The 20856-nt window shown below is 38.7% G+C and overlaps 3 protein-coding genes across 3 annotated transcripts; 2 read left to right on the top strand and 1 right to left on the bottom strand.

Moving 5' to 3' along the window:
- Window positions 1–1037: 1037 nt before the first annotated feature.
- themis2 (thymocyte selection associated family member 2) lies at window positions 1038–8060 on the top strand. The gene is made up of 6 exons (XM_042490647.1): window positions 1038–1173; window positions 1446–1586; window positions 1677–2102; window positions 3944–5160; window positions 5736–5850; window positions 6698–8060. Exons 1-6 carry the CDS (start codon window positions 1071–1073, stop codon window positions 6808–6810), a joined length of 2115 nt encoding a protein of 704 aa, XP_042346581.1. The 5' UTR covers window positions 1038–1070; the 3' UTR covers window positions 6811–8060.
- Window positions 8061–8799: 739 nt separating this feature from the next.
- rpa2 (replication protein A2) lies at window positions 8800–15449 on the bottom strand. The gene is made up of 9 exons (XM_042490056.1): window positions 15289–15449; window positions 14970–15064; window positions 14342–14443; window positions 13173–13286; window positions 12507–12581; window positions 11921–12037; window positions 11348–11476; window positions 10090–10184; window positions 8800–9220 (listed from the first exon to the last, which is right to left on the bottom strand). Exons 1-9 carry the CDS (start codon window positions 15299–15301, stop codon window positions 9133–9135), a joined length of 828 nt encoding a protein of 275 aa, XP_042345990.1. The 5' UTR covers window positions 15302–15449; the 3' UTR covers window positions 8800–9132.
- Window positions 15450–16416: 967 nt separating this feature from the next.
- On the top strand, window positions 16417–20816 carry smpdl3b (sphingomyelin phosphodiesterase acid like 3B). The gene is made up of 8 exons (XM_042489194.1): window positions 16417–16905; window positions 17029–17242; window positions 17525–17622; window positions 17699–17842; window positions 19035–19204; window positions 19499–19679; window positions 20180–20313; window positions 20448–20816. Exons 1-8 carry the CDS (start codon window positions 16845–16847, stop codon window positions 20808–20810), a joined length of 1365 nt encoding a protein of 454 aa, XP_042345128.1. The 5' UTR covers window positions 16417–16844; the 3' UTR covers window positions 20811–20816.
- The last annotated feature ends 40 nt before the right edge of the window (window positions 20817–20856 follow it).

Here is a 20856-nt window from a genome sequence, read left to right as displayed (position 1 = left end):
TACCATATTTTAGCAGCCATGTGCTGCAGAACAATGGTTTTGAAATGTATGCCTTGTGTTGTTCTGATAAACAGCTGGTAGCTTGGAAACTAGAACAACCCAAGTTTCTCACATGTGTTTTTGTTGCAAGAATCATGCACCACAGTTTTATGTGGAAAGTGTTGTGGATTTTTTTCAGATACAATGAAGGCTGCCTCATCAAGTCACAGGGGTGGGAGGAGGCAGAGTTTACTGCACATCAACAGAAGGAAGTGAATATATATTTTTTTTTCTATGAAGTGTCAAAGGTGGTTTTGGAGGGTAAACACCATATTTGTATGATGTGTTATGAAGCACTTTGAAGTGACCAGTATATATTTGGATTGGCAGGTGGTACAGTTACTAAAATTAAATTACTCAGGGAGCTCAGGGAAGAGAGTATGTCCTTCCTCTCAAGAATCAGTTATTTTTGTTGTGTTTTGGCATCAGTGCTGTGCAACAGACTGGGAGAGATTTTATATTTGGCCCTGTAGAATTTGTCCACATTGTTTCTACATGACACAAAAAAATTGTGTTTGGTCAAAGCATGAAGTTGTTCATCTGCTTGACAGGCAAAAGCAAAATTAGGTGTTTTGGATCTTTTAGCCCTTAAAACAGTGTCAGTTGTTAAAAGATTTTGTCTATTTAAAAGTAGAGCACATTATCCCTTAGGATCGCCTTGTGTGCACATTGCAATATTTGCAGGTCCCAAACTCACTCACACACATACGCAAATTCTCACACATTTCCTTATAAGGGCATAAATCTTAGAGTATCTCAGTCTATTTTCTTTGGGTGACAGAAATTCAAGACCTTATGTCACAATTAATTAAATGAGTAATCTATCAGACATAATCTTTAACAACTCCACAGTATAACAGTCCTATCACTTGTCCTCCGCCTGTGAATGCAAACATAGTGTGCAAATAGCTCCTGTGACTTCCTCATTCACTTTTGTGGTTTTTTGAGTGAGAAAGCAACCTCCTTTCATGCGTCGCTTGCCATTTGCTGTCTGACTTCATTTTTGATTGCAGTACACTGAGGCAGCAGTGATGGCAGGGGTGACTGCTTTGCCACTTCAACAGTTCATTGCTTCATTGGACAACTCCTGTCTGCCAAAAATTCTTCAAGTTTGCTCTGGGGTGTATTTCCAAGGTAGGTAGCCTATTTTGATTGTTTTAGTCATTGTGAACTGAAAATGTTAGATGACAACAAAGATTATCTGACGAGATTAGATCGCTACACATTGCTATGTGTCTGGATTTGCATATATGTTTATATTAATGCCGTGTACATGTTTCATTCCTTTCTCAACCCCAAATCAGACATTGCTGTAGTAATATTAACACAAAATATATCTACTCATTATTGAGTGTGTTAATCACATTCAGTTCCTTCTTTGCTCTACTTTTCACTCTCCGTTTCAGGGTCTATATATGAAATTTCTGGGAGTGAAGTGTGCTTTTCTACTGGAGACCTAATAAAGGTCATTGGCGTTGAGCTCCTATCAGTTTGCTGTGAAGACATCAGCAACAATGAGAAGTTTGAGCTGCCTATCAACCACACAGGTTAATCTGAACAACAGACAAGATTTTTGTGAGAACAGCTATTTTTGTTTCGTGGCCAACCACTGAGACTTGTTTGTTGCTGTTTCAAAGGTTTGTTCAAGATTGTTCCGGAAAAGATGCCGTACAGCACAATCGAAGAGATGGTGAGCCTGAGGCCCATCGGCCTTGAGTCCAGCCTCCCCTTCACTTTTACCAGCTGCTCCAAGATGACGATCGGCAATTTTACACTGGGGGCCAACAGAGCTTTGACTGTGCTCTCCATCGAGCGGCATGAGGGTGCAGAGGATCAGGTACGCTGCCATGTTCAAGGACAACAGGAAGCCTCTGCAGAGGTGTGCATCCCACTCTCCTCCCAAGGGGAATTCAGAGAGTGTGAAAGCGTGGAGCGCTTCACTCTGCAAGAGATCATGTCCTCACCCTTCCTGCGAAGTCGAAGATTTTGTCTCATCAACACCACAAAGTGTGATCAGCCCCTTCACCTCAGTCCGATATACCAGGTCCACGCCATCATGAACTGTGAGAATGACGCACTTTTTGAATTTTTATTTACTCAAGTACTGCACTTAAATATGATTTTGAAGGACTTTTACTTCAGTGCTTCCCTCTTATGCTACTTTATACTATGCTACGTTTGAGAGGCAAATATTACACCTTTACTGCTATATCTATTTCGTTTGTAGTTTTGGACAGATTAAGATTTTACAAAACCACACATGTAGATTTTGGGGGAGATGCAGGAGACACATCCCCTTCAATATATAGAACATATGCATTTGGCTCCCTCAACAGAAACACAAAAGTAGCATAGGACTTTGATTTTGACAGATTTAAAGACATTTACATCATAAATGAATGCAGAAAAGGCACAAATTGGTGCACAAAAATTCACCAGAATCCAGGAAATGATGTGTTTAATGGTCACAATTTTATGACAGACGGCCCTCAAAATGCCCTCATATAAAACCAATGATGAGCTAATGAAATATGATGCAGTGTGTCAGAAACCTGGCTCATGAGGCCATGACAAAGGGTGCAGTGTTTTCAGATTGAATTGGCCCCTGATATCTGAAAAACAGGTAGAATAAAGACAGATTGGCAGGGAAGAGGTAGTCAGAATTTTTTAAGATTAAATTACTCAACAGTAAATAAATACATTAAAATTAGCATCAATTTGGCCAACATGAATACATTAGTGATCAGTACTATAATATACTTTATTATAGTTTAACACTAACAGGAATAGTCTTTCTGCATAATGAGTGCTTTTACTTTTTACTTTACTGAGAATTTAAAGGGGTAGTTCAGGGTGTTTGAAGTGGGGCTGTATGAGATACTTATGTATAGTCAATGTATTGCATACAGTAGCTGGCGGTTGGCACACTCCCAATTTGCAGAAACCGACAGGGGCGTGCACCCCATAGGGGTTGATATTAAAGCATAGTTTAGCAACTTTAAAAAAAAAGCCCTGCCTAAAAAAATCAATATCAGTCTAAGTGGATTCTATATTTCAAATATTTTCACAGCTTTACCCCCCTGTCACACATAAACTGGCTCAGTGAATGTGACAAAGAGGAGGTCCACACAAGATATTTAGTAAAAACAATTAAAATTTATTAAACTAGGACATACAAAAATTAACAAACCAAACCAAAACCGCTATGTAGGGTAAATGTCTGCAGGAGTAAGGGAGAGAACAAGTAAACACCTGGGCTGGCTTTTATAGCTGGGAAGGCCCAGCTGAGCGTTATCATGCTAACGACCCTCTTATATTGGCAAGTTGCCCGATGAGACTGGCTATGACAGCCTCCAAGACAGAGGGTGGCCATAACACAGCCTTTCCCTTTGGCACTGTATTTCTCATCTGCTGCCAGTCAGCTGTCTTGATCAGTAAGTGCTGTTAGCAGCTGTTGAAAATACTCTCAATACGGCATCCATTTAGACTGATGTATTTTTTAGGTGGGCCTTTTTTTATAGTGACTAAAACACGTACAGTGTGGTAATGCTGAGTTGTAAGGTGCGCACCCTGTCTGTTTCTGCAAACTGGGAGCATGCCAACCACCAGCTACTGTATGTAATATACTGACTAAACATAATTATCTCATATAGCCCCACTTCAAAAATCCTGAATTATCACTTTAGGTTTATTTTGCTGGTGATTAAACATGGCTGTACTTTCATTGAGGTAGATTTTGAATGTAGGTGTATTTTCACATTATATTTTCTACTTATACAAGCAGTACTTTTACTTCCATCACTGATAAAGCCCGCTGTACTCTGATTTCAGTTAATTCAATTTAATCATTTGATTTCATCATCAAGTTCCTTATCATTTCTCGTTTTTTTTTTTTTTTGCACAGTGAGGAAGAACGTGTTGAAGTTTCCGTCCAGCTTAGAAGTGGATGTGATCGATGTCACTGAGCTGTGTCAGGATGTGAGTTTTGTGACCCCGCTCAGTCTGACGGAAATCCACTCCCAGCCAGAGGAGTCCTTCCCTGCCGTAGTGGAGATACTGGAAGGTCCAGAGACCCACTCTCTGTTCAAGTGCAGCTGGCTGAAAGAGCTTAGCAGGAGCAGCCGCCTGATTTTCCACAAGAAAGGAACCTCAGCCATGATTTTACTGTCTAGCTTGAAGAGCCGAAAGGCACAGCAGTACTTCCTGGTATCTCAGCAATATGGTGGACGATTTCGGAGGCGGCCAAGAGAGTTTAATTCAGTGTATGAGCTGCATGTCGCTTCAGTCCAGGCCCCGGGGCTGAAGGTCAGCGTAACAAGGAACTGTGAGGAAGTTGAGGAGGAGGGCTGGCCTGCTCTCAGTGTGGGGGAACAACTGCAGGTTGTCCGCTATGAAACGATGGAGGTACCTTGCGGAAGCAGCAAGGGAGAGAAGCAGTCCGTCGAGGCTCTTTTGTGTCAGCGTCTCCAAGATCCGGATGATGGGGATGATGATGAAGATGATGAAGAGGAGGTGAAGCAGAAGGATGAGACAGAGGAGATTCTTCTGCCTCTGCATATGCAGGGTCACTTTGTGGAGGTACTAAGTGATAACAAGAAGTACAAACTCAAGGACTTGGGGCTGGAGTTCAGTTTGCCCCTGGATGTTAAAGTGGTGAGCAGGGATACTGAACTCGACTCAGATCCGCTGGTAGGGCTTGCATGTCTCAGAATTGAGGGGGCAATGTTAGAGCCCGTCATCGAGGCAAGCTTCTCACACAGGCCAGACCACTGTTTCGAGATCCCAATCCAGTGGCTCTCTATGTCTGTCTTTTTTACCAAGGACCCCCTCCCATGGCCCAGCAGTCATCAGCCTACATGCCGCACGGACAGGGTTACCGAGGTGACAGACACATTCTTTTACGAATTTCGCAAAAAGGGGAACTCAGATGCAGCTCCTCCACCTCGACCACCGAAGCGAAATCTGTCATCTTCAACGTCTTGCAAAAAATCATCAAAACCCTCAAAAAAAACATCAAAGAAAGACAAGTCCAAGCATGGAGCAGACAAAAGCATCCCGACCAAGGAGTTAGCCAATTTGACTTTAAATAGCAAAAGAAGGCCCCCAGCTCCCCCACCTCCAGTAAGTATTTCATTTCATGCTGGGCGTAGATTTCAGGAGGGACGCAGGGGACATGTCTCCCTCAATAAAAATTAAAATATAAAATATTTAAATATAAAAACATGAATAGTAGGAGTCTTTTATTTTGACCAAAAAAAAAGGAAATTTAGCACATCATAAATTTGTGCATAAAAGGCACAAATTGGTGCAGAAAAATCCACCAGACTGCAAGAAATAAAGTGTTTGATGGTAAATATTTTCTGGTGGAGGATCCCCCAACCCTTCATTGTATATACACTCCCCAATATAGAAACAAAACCTACACTCTTGAGTGTTTTACAGTCTCAAAAACTATTTAGAATCAATCATGGTCGACCTCATTTTTAACATGTCTTCTTTTCACAGGTCTCATGCTATTCTTTAAAAACCACAGAATTACTTTTGTTTGTGAGAAAGACGTTTCTCACAATGTCACTTTCAGGAAATCCCAAACTGTTTCACACTATGCAAAGACATGATGCTTCCACTTTTCACTAAGGTAAAGAAATGACGTGTGTAATAAAGCTGAATGTTTCTGACTTCCTCTTATTGCACAGGCTATCTCAGATGATCAGCCTCCACCAGTCGTACCACGAAAGCAGTCGGCTGAAATGACAACAGGCAAGGCTCTGCCAAACACATATGTACAAATGGAGGAGTCGAGGATAAAAGGTGAGGCTCTCACTGCAGAAACATGCAGGTTTCAGCCATACTTGCAACACTTAAAGCATCATTCTGATGGTAATCTATAGTTCTTATAATTGTAACAAAAAGACCAAAACCAACAATACTTGGTAGTTTGTAATAAATATTACTCAAGCAGACAGGGGCGTTTCTAAAGGGAGGAAGAGTGGGACTGATTATCCAATGGGAGAGTAGGGTACTCAAAAAGTCTGGCATTAATAAAAAGTTGGGTTTTGTTTTCTTTTTTTAAATTTATTTAAATTTATTTAATTTAATTAAAGCCATAACCAAATTCAATTCAATTTTCAATTCCTACTATAAAGATTGAACTTTTTATTTTGGAAGCTCTCTGATGCCATCCTCCCCCCTTAAAGGCGCAAATGGTTTAGTCCGCCCTGTACCAGGATTCATTTCTAAATTCAGCTAGAGTCCAGTGAGTGACTGCTTATGTTGCTGGAGCCCCAACTTAGATTGTCAGGGTTCTGAAAAGGAAAGAAAGAAAGCAAAAGTAAAGAAAGCAACAAAAAAAAAAACCAACAAAGGACCCAGAAACTGGTGCTATGCCCCTGCAAATAGAAACTCATAAAGCATTTGTCTGACACTGTTTTTAGATGCAGTCTGATACACATTTGATGCTCTAGTAAATATATAAGGCACCAGGACAATGTATGGGGCTTTGACTCACACTACAGTACCTACATTCATGTAGACAAGGAAGTGACTCATTTGTGACTCATTTAAGCACTTTTTATATTTTCTGATTCATCAAATTTTTCGTTTGCTTTTTCATTGGATTTATTTGATAAATATGAAATATTGCACATTTCTCCCCCAGTGAAACAGTGTGAAGTTGAAGCAAATGTGGACAGCGACCATGACTATGAAATTGTGGATGAGACATTCACAAAGATGATGAAGAAAGCACAAGCAAATGTCATGTATTACTAAAATTCATGTTCTGTCGCAACGTCAAATACAAAATATGTGCAGAGGGATCTTAATTTAAAAGTGACTGAAGAACATGACATATCACAGTTATTGAGCTGTCCTATCTTGAATAATTTTATGTCAGTGTATGAATGCATAGTCTTATACTGAGATTTAGAGTCAGACCAAGCAAGCTGTCAATTAAATCCTATAATATTATGTTATGCGTTTTGATTTTGTGCCAAAAACAACTTGTGTAACATAGATATTTCAGTTATATCTTAAATTATTCAGGTCAGCAATCTGCATCTGTGATGAGATCATGTGCAAGATTTGTAGCACCCCGCAGAGCTTTTGGTGACTGGTGACATGATTGGGTCACCCTACTGTTTTTCTACCAATGTGAACACAAAGTGCAGGTTTGGCAAAAGCACTGGCACTAGCAAATGTTTCACTTCACAACTATTTGAGGTCAAGGCAACATCCTCTAGAGCATTACAAATTATACAATGACACCACTGTTTGTGATGTGGTCAGTGAAACACTTTGTTCAATCATTTCTGCGCTTCATCCTCTTAAAGGTTGTACGAGGCTGTGGCTGTGTCACATATGGTAGACAACCCACAAACTCTGAACAAATGCTGCCGTAGTTTTTAGAGTTGTAGTATTTGCTGAAATATCATACTATTGTACTTTTTGGTCAAACTTGTTAGCTATAGATTTAACCATGTAGTAGTTTTGGAAGATGTAGCTTGTGGTTTTGTAAACATTACGTGACGCCACAAACAACCTTCAAAATAACCAGAGTTATATCAACACCTTGTTTTCTCTAAAATGTATATTTATAAGCTTCACAGAAATAGTACTGGGTACATTTTATTGTGCAGTCGTTGAATGTACAAGGCACTCTCTTCCAGTAAATGCAAACTCTAAACAGTGAGGCTTGAATTAGTCCTCGCTGGGCGGCAACAGTCTTAGCCACAAAGAACACAAAATGGCACTTCTCCAGCTTCTCAGACGGTCAAAACCTTCAAATAGCAGAAGCTCTGCCCGCTGTCACAGCAAACTAATGATCTAAGAGTACCACACATTTTGTCAAATCCTGTTTGGTTTTACTTTGTATTTCATTGAAATGACTCACTGATGATTTTAAGTCACTGCTAAAGAAACAACAAAATAGCCAATAGAAATGTATTCTGCATGCCATTTCCATTTTAAAGTTAAAGGTATTGTTGCCATTACAAACATGCTGTCATTACTTTGTCTTGAGTGTTATTTTTTTGTACTAAAGACATCCATAATCATAAAATAATTTCTTAAAAGCTGTCTCAGAATCCTCTCAGGGTTTATTCAAACTTTGTAACAATTCTGCATCACATGTGACCCTAGCATACAAGATGCGACGCTCCGTTCATGGTGGCACAGCTAAAAGTTGTGAATACAAATGTAAATAAGGCTATTTCTGTATTTTAATAAATGTGCTTGTTTGCATTTCTTTGTGGGAATGGGATGCAGATGTGACTGTCTTAAATTACTGTTCAATCCAACAAAATGTGGAAAAGTGATTATGGCTTAAATATTTTCAAATAGTGTTATCAAAAAAAAATTTGAGGATACATATCAATTCCGAGTATATTAAACAGTTTCAATAGCAAGTTTTCACAGTATTGACACACCAGCACCAGCTGCGCGTTCTTGCTCTGTTACTTATAATGTTTACTACAGTTCTGCTGTTCTCTGCTACTAGCCAAGAAAATAATCCCTGATCTTTTCTTTTTTTAAATTTATGCCGTGTATCTTAATTTTTCCCCCTGGTATGAAGTTATTTTTCAGTGAAGTTAGAAATTCAAGTACTGTGACAACACCACTACTGTTAACATCAATTAGAAAAATATAATTAAAATTGTATGTATAAAATATGAAACAAAAGACTTGGTGATAGATAACCCAACTGTATTTTGTATTTGTTTAAGTTTTTTATTTTGGGACAACACAGATACATAAACAAAAACAAATTGAGTACTTGCTTTCCAAATCTTTAAAAATTACAAAATGCTTTAGAGGTGAAAAATACAGAATAACAGTATTAACTGCCAACAACTGCTTCTTCAACAGCAACACCCTTGGGACTTGCAAAAAAAAGCAGAAGCAACCTCAGGAATACAGGATGTGTAAACTGAAAGGTCTCACCTCACATAAGCCATGTGTTCTTGAACCAACATGAACCTCAATATCAGATTAGAGATGATTCGTGAGAAGTAGAAGCTTTGAGTTATAAAACCTTATACTGATGAAACTTATCAGGTTAAACTCGGATAACTGGTGTGAAGAAGGTGAAGGTGTCTAATCATCACTGTCTGTTGATTTGAAGTGATCTTCATCGATGGTGGAAAAGATGTGACCCTCATTGCTGAGAAACTCCACTGCTTGCCTGTTAGAGCACAAGGAGAAATACGAACTTAAAGCACTGCAAATATCGCTCTTGAATTTATCAAACAGTCTGAGACTTTAGATTTGCACTAACTTAACAGAGACGGTACTTCTTTGACTGATTTGCAATTGGAGCTGCAAAACTTAGTTGACTGAGAGAAAATCACCTGGCAGGTATATTAAATGTTTCAGTCAACTAAAACTGTCAAACATTTGAGAATTTGGGTTCTTTGATATGTTAATTTGTTATTTTCTCCGTCTTGCACTGTAGTAAATTCAATACTTCAAACTTTTGGACAACAAGATGCTTTTAAGTACTGAAGATTCTGTTTGTGTTTCAAAGGGGAACTTGAGTACTTAAAAAGCTGTAATTAGTCAAGTGATACCCACTTGATTTGACTAACTGCTAAAGCCTGAAATTAGCTGCATAGAAATTTTGAATACATCTTTTACATAGAACAAGGACTTTGAAGCTTCATAAGAGATTTTTTAAAAAAATCCACACCAATGTAAAATAGTATAAAATTTGGCTCACTTGTCATTTGAAAACCAGTTCACCTAAAGTCTTGTGGAAAAAAAAACAAAAAACAAAAAACAGCTACATGGTCCCTACAGTTGACAATATATGGGATATTCCTGTAAAGTGTTTGTAGCATCCCTTCAATGCAACGGATTGGCTTTAACGGACAAAGTCATCGAGTGGTGTCAGTGTACCAATGTTCAATCATTAATTCAGAGTCAATGAGCCCGAGTGCTCAACTTTTCAGCTTTACAGTCACTGACTTTAATTTAAAAATTCACTTGAACAGCGCAAAAGAAATTTTATGTGATGGGTTATTCCACTACAACTTAAAGCAGAACTTCTCTTACTTGATGACAGCCAGACTCATGGTACCGAGTCTCTGCTTCAGGTCCTGGATGCTGATGCCCTGCGCATCTGGGCAGCCTCTTATCAAACTCAGCACCTTGTGAGAACAAACAGTAACACATTAAAACATGAAGACAGCATCAAACTGCAAATACAGAGGCATCCTTCAGCGCTTTTTTTAATGTAACACTTAGATACAGCATGGAGAGACAGCAGTTCTGGGTAAACAAAAATGCTCAAGTGATAGTATTGTTACTTTATAATTATACTGACTCAAGTCAAAGTAAGAGTACTCGTAAAAATAATCAAGTGTATAAAAACAACTCAAGTAGTGAGTAACTTCATAGATGCAATTTACTACATCAATGTGCCATGTTCAAACAGGTCATCTACAGGAACCAGTAAAATGGCAAAATATGTTTTAAGCATCATTTAATCTCTTAAAACAAGAAAAATCCTATGTGTTACCTACAGAATCCCAAAAGGAGAGGCTTACATGCAGAGTGCAGTGTGTGTGTGTGTGTGTGTGTGTGTGTGTGTGTGTGTGTGTGTGTGTGTGCATATATATAGTCAATGCATTTAGAGTCCAAAACATAGACCACCACTGTTGGACAATCTGATTCGTGTGTGAGCTCAGCTATGAACATTATTTATTCCATATATTTGTTTTTCCTCTTTGTTTTGTTATGTGTGTATAGTTGTGTATTGGTACATGTTTGTATATATGTATAATATATAAAAAATGTTAAAAAGGAGAGGAGCAGAAAAGTGTGCAGCTCAATTTCAGTGAGTATAAGTAAGTTTACTGTTGCGCAAATGTACTTGAGAAAGAGTAAAATGTATATAGCAGAACAACAACTCTTAGCAGTTCAACTGATTTAAAAAAATACTCAAATACTTGTAATGGAGTAAATGTAACTCATTACTACCCACCACTGAGGGACAGCAAGTATGAGACACTTGACATTGTGTGGTGCAATGTCTTCCTCTGTGCATTATATGAAAATGAAAATTTTGGCTTAACAATTCACAGACAATTTATGCTCCTGCCGACACTGATTAGCTTTCTTTGATCATGACCGCAGCATATTTACTGCTCACAGATCACTACTGAAAGTTTTTTTTTGTGGGGTTGAAAAGCTTTCAAATATAACAAAATGTCAAGACCGTTTATTAAGACCAGCCGTCAAACCCATTAATGGCAACTTTTTTTCTGTTACAATCAGGGTCAGTATCCATAACACACAGATTTAGGCTCACCTGATTCTGGTTTGCGCTTAACCCATTGTTAGCCATATCGCTTGCACCTCCATAGCTCCCTCCCATGCTTTCCATGCCTGGTCGTGTCATGGGTTTGACATTACTGCTCATTCCTACTCCAACACCTGACTGAAACAGAAACAAAAACGAAACTAACTGTGGTGACAAATTTCCTGGTAAGAACAGAAAAAACAAAAATAGATGCAAGACAGATACTTAGAAATGTGACGAGCAAAACTGACTCCTAAATGAACCATTACAGGAAAAAGGCTAAGCAAATGTACAAATGTATTAACAACAGTGTCCGTGCGTGCAGTATACTCTTCTTAGATGATAGTTGTCCAGCAAACATAATTTTAGTGCATTTTAGCTTCACGTTGATGTGCTCTGTCAGCTTATCAGTGTCTTAAAAGTTCAGAGATGTTTATTATTATTATTATTATTTTCTCACTGCTAACTTAACAAGGCATTCTTTACTTTTGGCTAACAGAACAGAACAGAAACTGGTAACCTTACTTCCTCGCTTGGTGATTGAAACCACCAAAAGACTGCTGTACGCTTAAAGTTTCTCACCATGGTTTGAGATTTGCTGAGCATCATGTGCGCTTGAACAACCTCCAGCATATGTGAGGTGATTTCATTCATGTCCTCCAGGGATCTGACACTAAATGCCACAACAGATCTGTGGTTCTGAGGCAGGAAGACAAAAAGATTCACACCCTCAGTCATTTTTAAATCAGAATCAGAATCAGAATCAGAAAAAGATTTACTGCCAGGTATAGTTAACACAATACGAGGAATTTGTTCTGGTGGGTTGGTGCAACATAAATATAGAAAAAGAAAACAGATAAAATAGAAGATACAAATATAAAATATAAAAAGTACGAGTCTTACAGTGCAAAACAAAACAAGTAACACAAGTAACAGTGTAACAGTGCAAGAAACAGACCCATGGAATTAAAACAGCTGAAAAACAGCTCAATTCAGAGAACTACTGTGACATAAACAAAAATAACAAGAACAAAATAGTGCATCTGCTCATGAAACAAGCTTATGTCTACCAGCAATTACAGTGTCACACAGTCCTGTGGCCCCAGGGACCTTAAGTTCCTCTTTGGTTCTGGGTACTGTAGAGACAATGTTTGGATGGTAAACTGACCTGAAAGGAGCGAAGGTTGCCAGAAACTTTGACATATGTGCCCGGAGGCAGTACAGTGCTGTCCACACTGGGGTCCTACACAAACCAAAACAACAGTGTTGCCAAGAGGCTTAATTAAAGCACTTAAAATATATTCATATAGGTATATATTCATATTGGTGTTTGTGAGTGTCATTACTTTTGTTTCTGTGATGCCTGCCTGCCAGTAAGCCAAAACTTCCCCGGTTCATAACAAAATTGGGAAGTAAAACTCATAGCTCACCAGAAATGATCGACAGCAGTAGTCAATCTTGCATTTTTAACTTGACATTGTGCTGGCTCTTTGTAATGTGTGATAGTTGTATTTGCTGTTGTAACAATGTTTTATGCTGACCTCTCAGCCAGGTTGCTCTTGGGAAAGAGACTGTTTTTCTCTTTTGCCTGGTTAAATAAAGGATATATATATATATATAAATACATAGATATAGTTTTGTTCAATCAAATGGTCCAAGAGCCTGTTAGACAGTGTGAGACAGGAAATCACTAACAATGTGACATCTTTGGTAATAGATTTTATTCATCATGCATTTATGTTTTACAAATGAAACTCTCACAAGTGATTGAGACAAATACAACAGCAGAATATTTTCAAATAGTTTGTGCAAATGTAATGGTACTGTTACTGACCTCTGTGTCTACCCACTGCTTCACATCCATGGGGGCACCGGTCATGTCGTCCACCTTGTACTGAATGTTGGTCATAGATTTGTCTGTGCTCCTGATGATACCCACAATGGTTACCTGTGACAAAGTACAGAAAGGGTTATCTAACTGTGAAATCCAGTCAGTTAAATGGCTGCATTTCCATGATAGGGGTGTATCAATATGTTATAGTACATCATATACAGTTCGTACATAATAGGAAAAAACATTCATATTTTTTGGATTTTGTTTGGCAAATTTCCCCGTGTTCCTCACAATATCTAAAAGTTTATTCTCCCGGCAGCTTTGTGGTCCTTGCCACTGTTAACGCTCACTGTTGAGACACAAATGGAGTATTAATCTGAGATAGAGAAAATTCAGTGGGAGGTTGTGATTTGCACAGAAGCTTAATTCTGGATAATTATTCTGCATAAAATTTCTCTCACCAATAGTACCTTACAGACGTCCATGTTGTGCTTAAACAAGCAGTGGATTAGTGAACCACAGAACTAATTCAACAACTAGGGAGCCTACCGACTAGATTTTAACCACTGATCTATCCGACAGCTGCTTTCTTTTAGTTGTTCTCTATAATTTGTCAGAAGCAGAAAAAAGGGCCATTATGTTTTCCAAGATTATGTATTAATATTATTTGTTTTATCCCACCAACAACCAAAAACTCAGTGATGTTCAGTTTACTACCATATGAAAAAAAACACAAAATTTTCACATTTGTATTTTTTGGGCATTTTAGCTCAAGGGCCTACGAAAGGGAAAATTGAATCAAAATAGTTGCAGGTTGTTTTTCTGTCACTTGACTCATTGACTAATCAAATAATAATTTCAGCTCTAGCAGCAACAATTTCAGACTAATCATTAAAATCACTTCTAAAACAAAACTAACAAAAGTGTTCACATTGGGATTTGCTGCTTCTTTTTTATGTCACCGAAATTGAATCTCTTAGATCATTGTTTGGACAAAAGGGGCAATTTAAGGACATCAACTAGGACTCAGGGAAAGTATGTTTAGCATCTTTGCAACTCTGATATTTTTTCAGTTATGCTCCCACGTAGAAGCCAAAATATTTGACAACAGAAAATAAATGATATACATACATACATATACATGCAATCCCTGTTTTGCTTCTGCTTACCTGGGCAACTTCCACTTCTCCAACTTTGAAGGCCTCATCAGCTTGTGAGGCAGACATCAGCTGAGACACTGTACAAGGGATTATCTGATTGGCACGAGCTCTCTGCAACACACACACACACACACACACACACACACAGTGTCAGTGTTTCCAACAATAGGCTATACAGCAGTTTATGAACTAATTTGTGAATTGGAGAGATGGGCTAAGATATTGATGGGTTAATGAACCTAATGTGCAACTTAAAGGATGTTTTTTAAGATAATGTTCAGCATTTTTTTTATTTATTTTTTTTATTTTGTGCTCTACATCTGTTCCCAGTAGGGTTGTCAATTGTGAGCATGTTTCTTAATGGATTAATCGGTATATTTAATGATTGATTACTCGTTATTTGAAAAGAAATACACAAAAAAGTTGCTTATTTAGCACAATACCAATGCATTTTTTTCCTCAGTCAAAGCTAAAAGCAACATTTTGGATATTCTTTGACAGCATTTCATAGCCTGTTGATTAATAACTTCAATTGTGCATGTTCGATAAACGTCTGATTGACTCGATTGTTGATTAAATGTTATCATCCCTAGTTCCTAGTTGATTATAAAGAAGCTGTAGTGACTTGAATACAGACCCCTTTCTTCTCTCCTCCCTGGGACAGAGCAGGTGATGCAAAACCTCCTGGAGACTGAGTATAACCTCCACCCACAGTCGACTCACCGTATCCTCCTGAAAAAGCAAAAAAAGGCAGTGACAGCTGATATAAAGATCCGTTTATTCTCCCCGTGAAAACTCTAGATTATTGTGTAGATTATTTTGTTGTGACGTTAACGTCACAGACACAATAACAAAGACGCAAGTTCGTAGTAAAGCTAACATTAGCTGCAGCCAGACAACGTCAACAAGCCGATCTGAACCCTTTAAAAACACAACGGTGCGAACATTAAACTCACCCTGGTTCCACATGTCGGCTCCTCGTATTTAATGTAATAAAATAAAATCTGAAAAGTTATTAACACTGTGTAGTAGGGAAAACAGCCACACGCAGTTCAGCAGACTTCCTAGTGTAGTCCCGCGCGCCAAACTCGATATACAGCGCATGCGCATAGCAGAAGTCCCGCGAAACCTTCTATCCAACAGCTGCTACTGAGGGTATTTAGACCTAATTTTAGCTTGTCAGGGAGTCGTTCATCTCTGAATGCGTACAGTACCACTTTTGTGGAAACCCCATTTCTTAATAATTTCCTTGAATATACCGTTAGCGTTAATTTACACGAGACTATGGTCATATAGCTTGCTGGGGGCAGTTCACAGCCTCGGATAATAGAGCACCTGAAAGACAGTGCTCGGGGTATTAAAACAAGAGTAACGCGAGATTTGTGTTGCCTTCAAGTCCTGTTGGAAATATTGAGCGTACTATTGCTGTATCCGTGGCAGCTGCTGCGTGAACGTAGCTCACTAAAATTTATATTTATAGAGTCTCATTTACCACTTAATATGCAATTCTCAGGTAGTAAATACTAAGGGGCATAATGTCAATTTATGAAATAAGAACAGGCACAATTTTCTCAAGCGTTAGACATTTTTGGAGTTCTTAATGTCTACCTAACGGGCTTATGTACATTTAAAAAAAAATACTAGTTGATCAACACATAATTTGATTTTAAGGAGAATCATTTGATTCAACAGTTTTAAAGAAATCTGCAGTTCATGTTGCCTAATACGAGCATCACCCGAAGGCATCACACGCAACTTGTTCTATTCTGTCACTTTACGTTGAATCATATAGACTATACACAGGCTACATTTACAATGTAACAAAAATGGAAACGCATCCACATCGATAAAAGAAAACAGAGACACATGTTCTCATTTGTTTTGCTGTGAACACATAAATGTCATCTGTAAACTTAAAAATTTAGGCTACATGCCAAAAAGGACAACTGCAACAGCATCCCTCGTGATTTTATCTTTAGCCCAAATAAAAATAGTTTGTATGGAGGGATTCAGCACTGAAGTACCCGTATTAGTGTAGGCCGATCTGATTTCTTTTCATGGCACTCTCAAATCTGTAGCCTATGAATATTATTTGTTGTTGCAATGTTTAAATCTCTGAATTTAACCCATGGAGTAATTCCACATAATACAGAAGATCTGCCTCATAGCCAGCTACCAACGCAGGCGTGTTCTGGGCCTGCTGACAAATATCTGTCTATATTGCGCCTATACTTCTTTTAATCCATAAAAAACCCTACTGACGTCTGAACTTTGTAGTACACCAACCTGTTGCAGGCAGGTTGTTTATCTGCGTTGTAAAAGTATAACAATCCAGGGAACTGAAAGAGCTATAAAATAACATGCAGAGAAATCGGTAATGGACCCCCCTCGGACCAGAGACGCGTCGTGAACAGCTGTATCATGTCTCTTATCTCGTTTGCCCTTTATAGACTTACCTTTGAAACCCGCACTTGACTTTTTTGGGACTTTTGCTTTCCCGAGAGAGTTCAACATGTCCGCAGTGAGGTTTGTCCTATCTTGTCTGCTTTTCAAAGAGGTTGTCACGCTATCTGGTAAGTAGCCTGATTTTATTTTTTTTATAGCAAAAACATTAAAAAAAAATATTTCTCTAAACAAACTAAAATCCTAGTGGAGGAGCAACTTTATGTGCGCAATTACGCGTGGTTGTTATCCAGGAAACTTCTGGCACATCACGGATCTGCACTGGGACCCGTCATACAAGCTGAGCGATAATCCTGAATCGGTGTGCGCATCAAGCGGCAAACGACCTGCAGCCAAGGCGGGGAAATATGGAGACTATGTTTGTGACTCGCCATGGTTTCTAATAAACTCCTCTGTTTATGCCATGAGGGATATTCTACCAGACCCGGACTTCATAGTGTGGACAGGGTATGTATCAGCTTTATGTTACATATTTCATGGCGTGTTGCAAGCTAGAGTCCCAAGTCCATCTGTAGAGAGGAATGCTTGTGTGTCTTATATTTTTCTTTTAAGAGATATCATGCTCTAGGTGCACAGAAGTATTGATCCACGGAAAGAATTTATAGGCCTTCATTGGAAATTTATATTCCAACACGAATAAACCCTCTAAACTGTGGTGTCCAAAAAGAAGTACTTTCCACTACAAGCATTCAGTGCTAATATATCTGCTATGTATTGTTTCCCCTTTAGCGATGACACACCACATGTACCTAATGAGGATCTGGGGGAAGAAGCGGTGCTCCACATAATCAGCAACCTTACCCACATTATAACTGAGGTGTTTCCAAGTAAGTGTGAGGTCATTTGCATTTAAAGGAGAAAACATCAGAGATTAACTCATATTATTGGTTAAACCTTCCTTAGACACTAAGGTGTACTCTGCCCTGGGCAACCATGATTACCACCCAAAGAGCCAACTTCCTGCAACCTCAAACTACATCTATAACCGGACAGTCGAAATGTGGCAGGACTGGTTGGAGCCAGAGTCACAAGGAACATTTAAAAAAGGTGATACTCTTAACACAATGGCTTTTCAAAGAATCAATAGATCAAATTGTGACATATGGCATTAAACATTATAACGCAGCTAGCACTGGATGTCAATCTGATGGCAGAAAGATGTTGGACTCTTGGGTTGAATGAACCTCGTCTTGACAATATTTTAAATGTTTGACAACGTTAGAATTTCAAGTTGTGTTAACATTACCATGATGTTTTGTAAACCAAGGGTTTTGTTTTCCATACTTTACGACTACATTTTTTATTCTGCAGGATGATGTTGGCATGAGACCAGGGTTCCTACAGCTTACAGAAAGTGAGATTCAAGCTTTAAAAGACTTTTTTAAAGCCACAAGATCAGTTACTTAAGAAAAGAAAGTATGGTGCCCGAATATTTATTGTAATTAAAGATGACTTTTTGGTGACGTTAATAGGTTAATTATTTGTGAGATTTTTCAATGCAACATGAGAAAAACAGTTTGGAAAAATCATACTTGCCATGTCTTATCATTTTTAAGACTTTTGAAAGATCTGTTGAAGATATCTTAATACCAATTAAGGCCATATTTTTAGATTAATGGATTCAAGACCTTTTGAGGATCCGCAAGAACCCTGTGAGACATTTTGAGGACGTTGGATTTGAGTTGCTTACCAAAACAACTTAAAACCAACAAAATATCAACTTCATCTTTTGTCAGTATTCTACATTCAACTTAACATTATGATCAGATGTACGATACGATACGATACGATACGATACGATACGATACGATACGATATACTTTATTGTCCCCATGGGGAAATTTGGACTCGTATGCTGCGCACAACATGCCTCCACAGTGTGATAAAACAAACATAATGAATTGCACATAGTTAACATTGTACGTCACAGGATATTGCACATACAAATACATAACATATATTGCACATTGCACATATTGCACATACCCTGTGGTAAAAACCCATGGAAATATTGCACAATCCCTGCAGCCTCAAATAACACTATTTAAACGTTTAATGGAGGTCGGAACGAATGAATTTTTAAATCGGTTAAGTTTACAGATGTGTTCCTGACATTGAATTTTGGTCCCCCGATGTCACATCCTAAATTCAACTAAATATCTAATGACATTGGTGGCCTGCTGGGAAAGCATATGTCCAGCTGTGTCATGCATTTCCTGTGTTATTTTTCTTCTTATAGGTGGATATTATACAGAAAAGCTGCTAGGTCAAACAGGTTTCAGGATGCTGGTCCTCAACACTAACCTCTACTATGACCAGAACAAGGTGACCCAGGACATGGACGACCCAGCCGGCCAGTTCAGCTGGGCGGATCAGATTCTCACAGAGGCAGCCAACAACAAAGAAAAGGCAAAGCATCTTGTCTATCTATGATCCACAACAGGGGTTGAATTGGATTGAATGTAATGTTTGAAAAACAGCTTAGAGGGCAATGAATTGTTCAGTTAGTAATTAAAACCTAATGTCTCTTTTTAATGCTGTTTAACAGGAAGTATACTTTCAATTTACTTCCTCTGTATGAGCAATTATTAAATCTGAGGCCAGGTTAACTCACATCTTGGAAATAGACAAATAAGGTGAATTATTTCTACTGTTAATGAAAATAGATTATTTTTGCTAACTTCACATTGGCTTATCTACCAGGTGTACATCATTGGCCACGTTCCCCCCGGTTTCTTTGAGAAGAAGAGAAACAAGCCTTGGTTCACGCCTAAATTCAACAAGCTGTACTTGGATTTAATCCAGAAGCATCATTCAGTCATACTCGGACAGTTCTTCGGCCATCATCATACTGATAGCTTTCGAATGTTCTACAGCTCAGAGGGTAAGGTCTGACTGATATGACACTGATTTGCTGTTTGTCTTTGTTTTGCACAAGTGGCTGTTGGTTGGCAATTCAATGAGTGACTCTAATATTAGGTGTCCAGAAGTTGCTTTTCACCTTTTGCTACATAGTATTGTATCAATTTATTTGTCAAATGAAATCATAAAATATGATTTCAGCAAAATGTAGCTTTTACTTCCATCAATTTGCATATTCAAAATAGTATAGTTTTAATAAACCAATGGCAATGGTTAGGATTAGTCAGGGTCTTCATATAGGATCCTTGTGTCCTGAGGGTCGAAGCTCTTCCTTAGCCTGGAACAGCCTGTACTTTCCTACCATTCTCAACAGGGTGAAAAGGAAGTTATCTCAGTGGTTGGGATCTCCCAACCTTATTTCTGCAGCATCTGGTGTAAACATCATTTATTCAGGGTAGAGCAGTGCCTATAGCATGTTTAATATTGTGGTAATCAGAGGTGATGGCCCTTCTGCTTCTACAGGCTCTCCTGTCAGTACGATGTTCCTCAGCCCAGGTGTCACGCCGTGGGAAACAACACTTCCTGGAGTTGTGGATGGAGCTAACAACCCTGGGATTCGCATCTTTGAATATGACACTCAAACACTCCTGGTCAAAGTAAGTCAGAAAACAGTCTGTATCATTTCTATTCACATATGTTAAGGAGCATTTCTACGCTGCAATATACAGCTTTCACAAAGTATCTAACAATTTTATTGTCCTGTTTCTTAAACTGTCTTGAACACACCAAGGATGTGGTGACCTATTATCTGAACCTGACTTACGCTAATTCAGCCCGCGGACGCTGGGAGAAGGAGTATCGCCTCACAGAGAGTTTCAGAGTGCCAGACGCCTCCCCAGCTTCCATGCATCAGGTTCTGGAGCGCATTGCTAATGACCGCTGCTACCTGCAGAAATACTATGAGTTCAACTCTGTCAGCTATGATCTGACAGAGTGTAACAAGGACTGCCGTATTGACCACGTATGTGCAGCCAGAGAGGTAGACTTTGAAAGGTATGAGCACTGTCTGGAAAAAGAAGGGGCAGCTGCAGTTTATGGCCGGTTGCTGCCAGTTCTCTCTGTGGCTTTAAGTCTAGTATTTGCTAATCAGTAATTATCATCCATCACAGATCATTGTGGCTACGTAAATATTTAACAAT

Source organism: Plectropomus leopardus, chromosome 7 (genome assembly GCF_008729295.1).
Source record: "Plectropomus leopardus isolate mb chromosome 7, YSFRI_Pleo_2.0, whole genome shotgun sequence".
NCBI lineage: Eukaryota > Metazoa > Chordata > Actinopteri > Perciformes > Serranidae > Plectropomus > Plectropomus leopardus.
The sequence above is the reverse complement of the archived record's forward strand: the minus strand, read 5'-3'. Positions and strand labels throughout refer to the sequence as shown.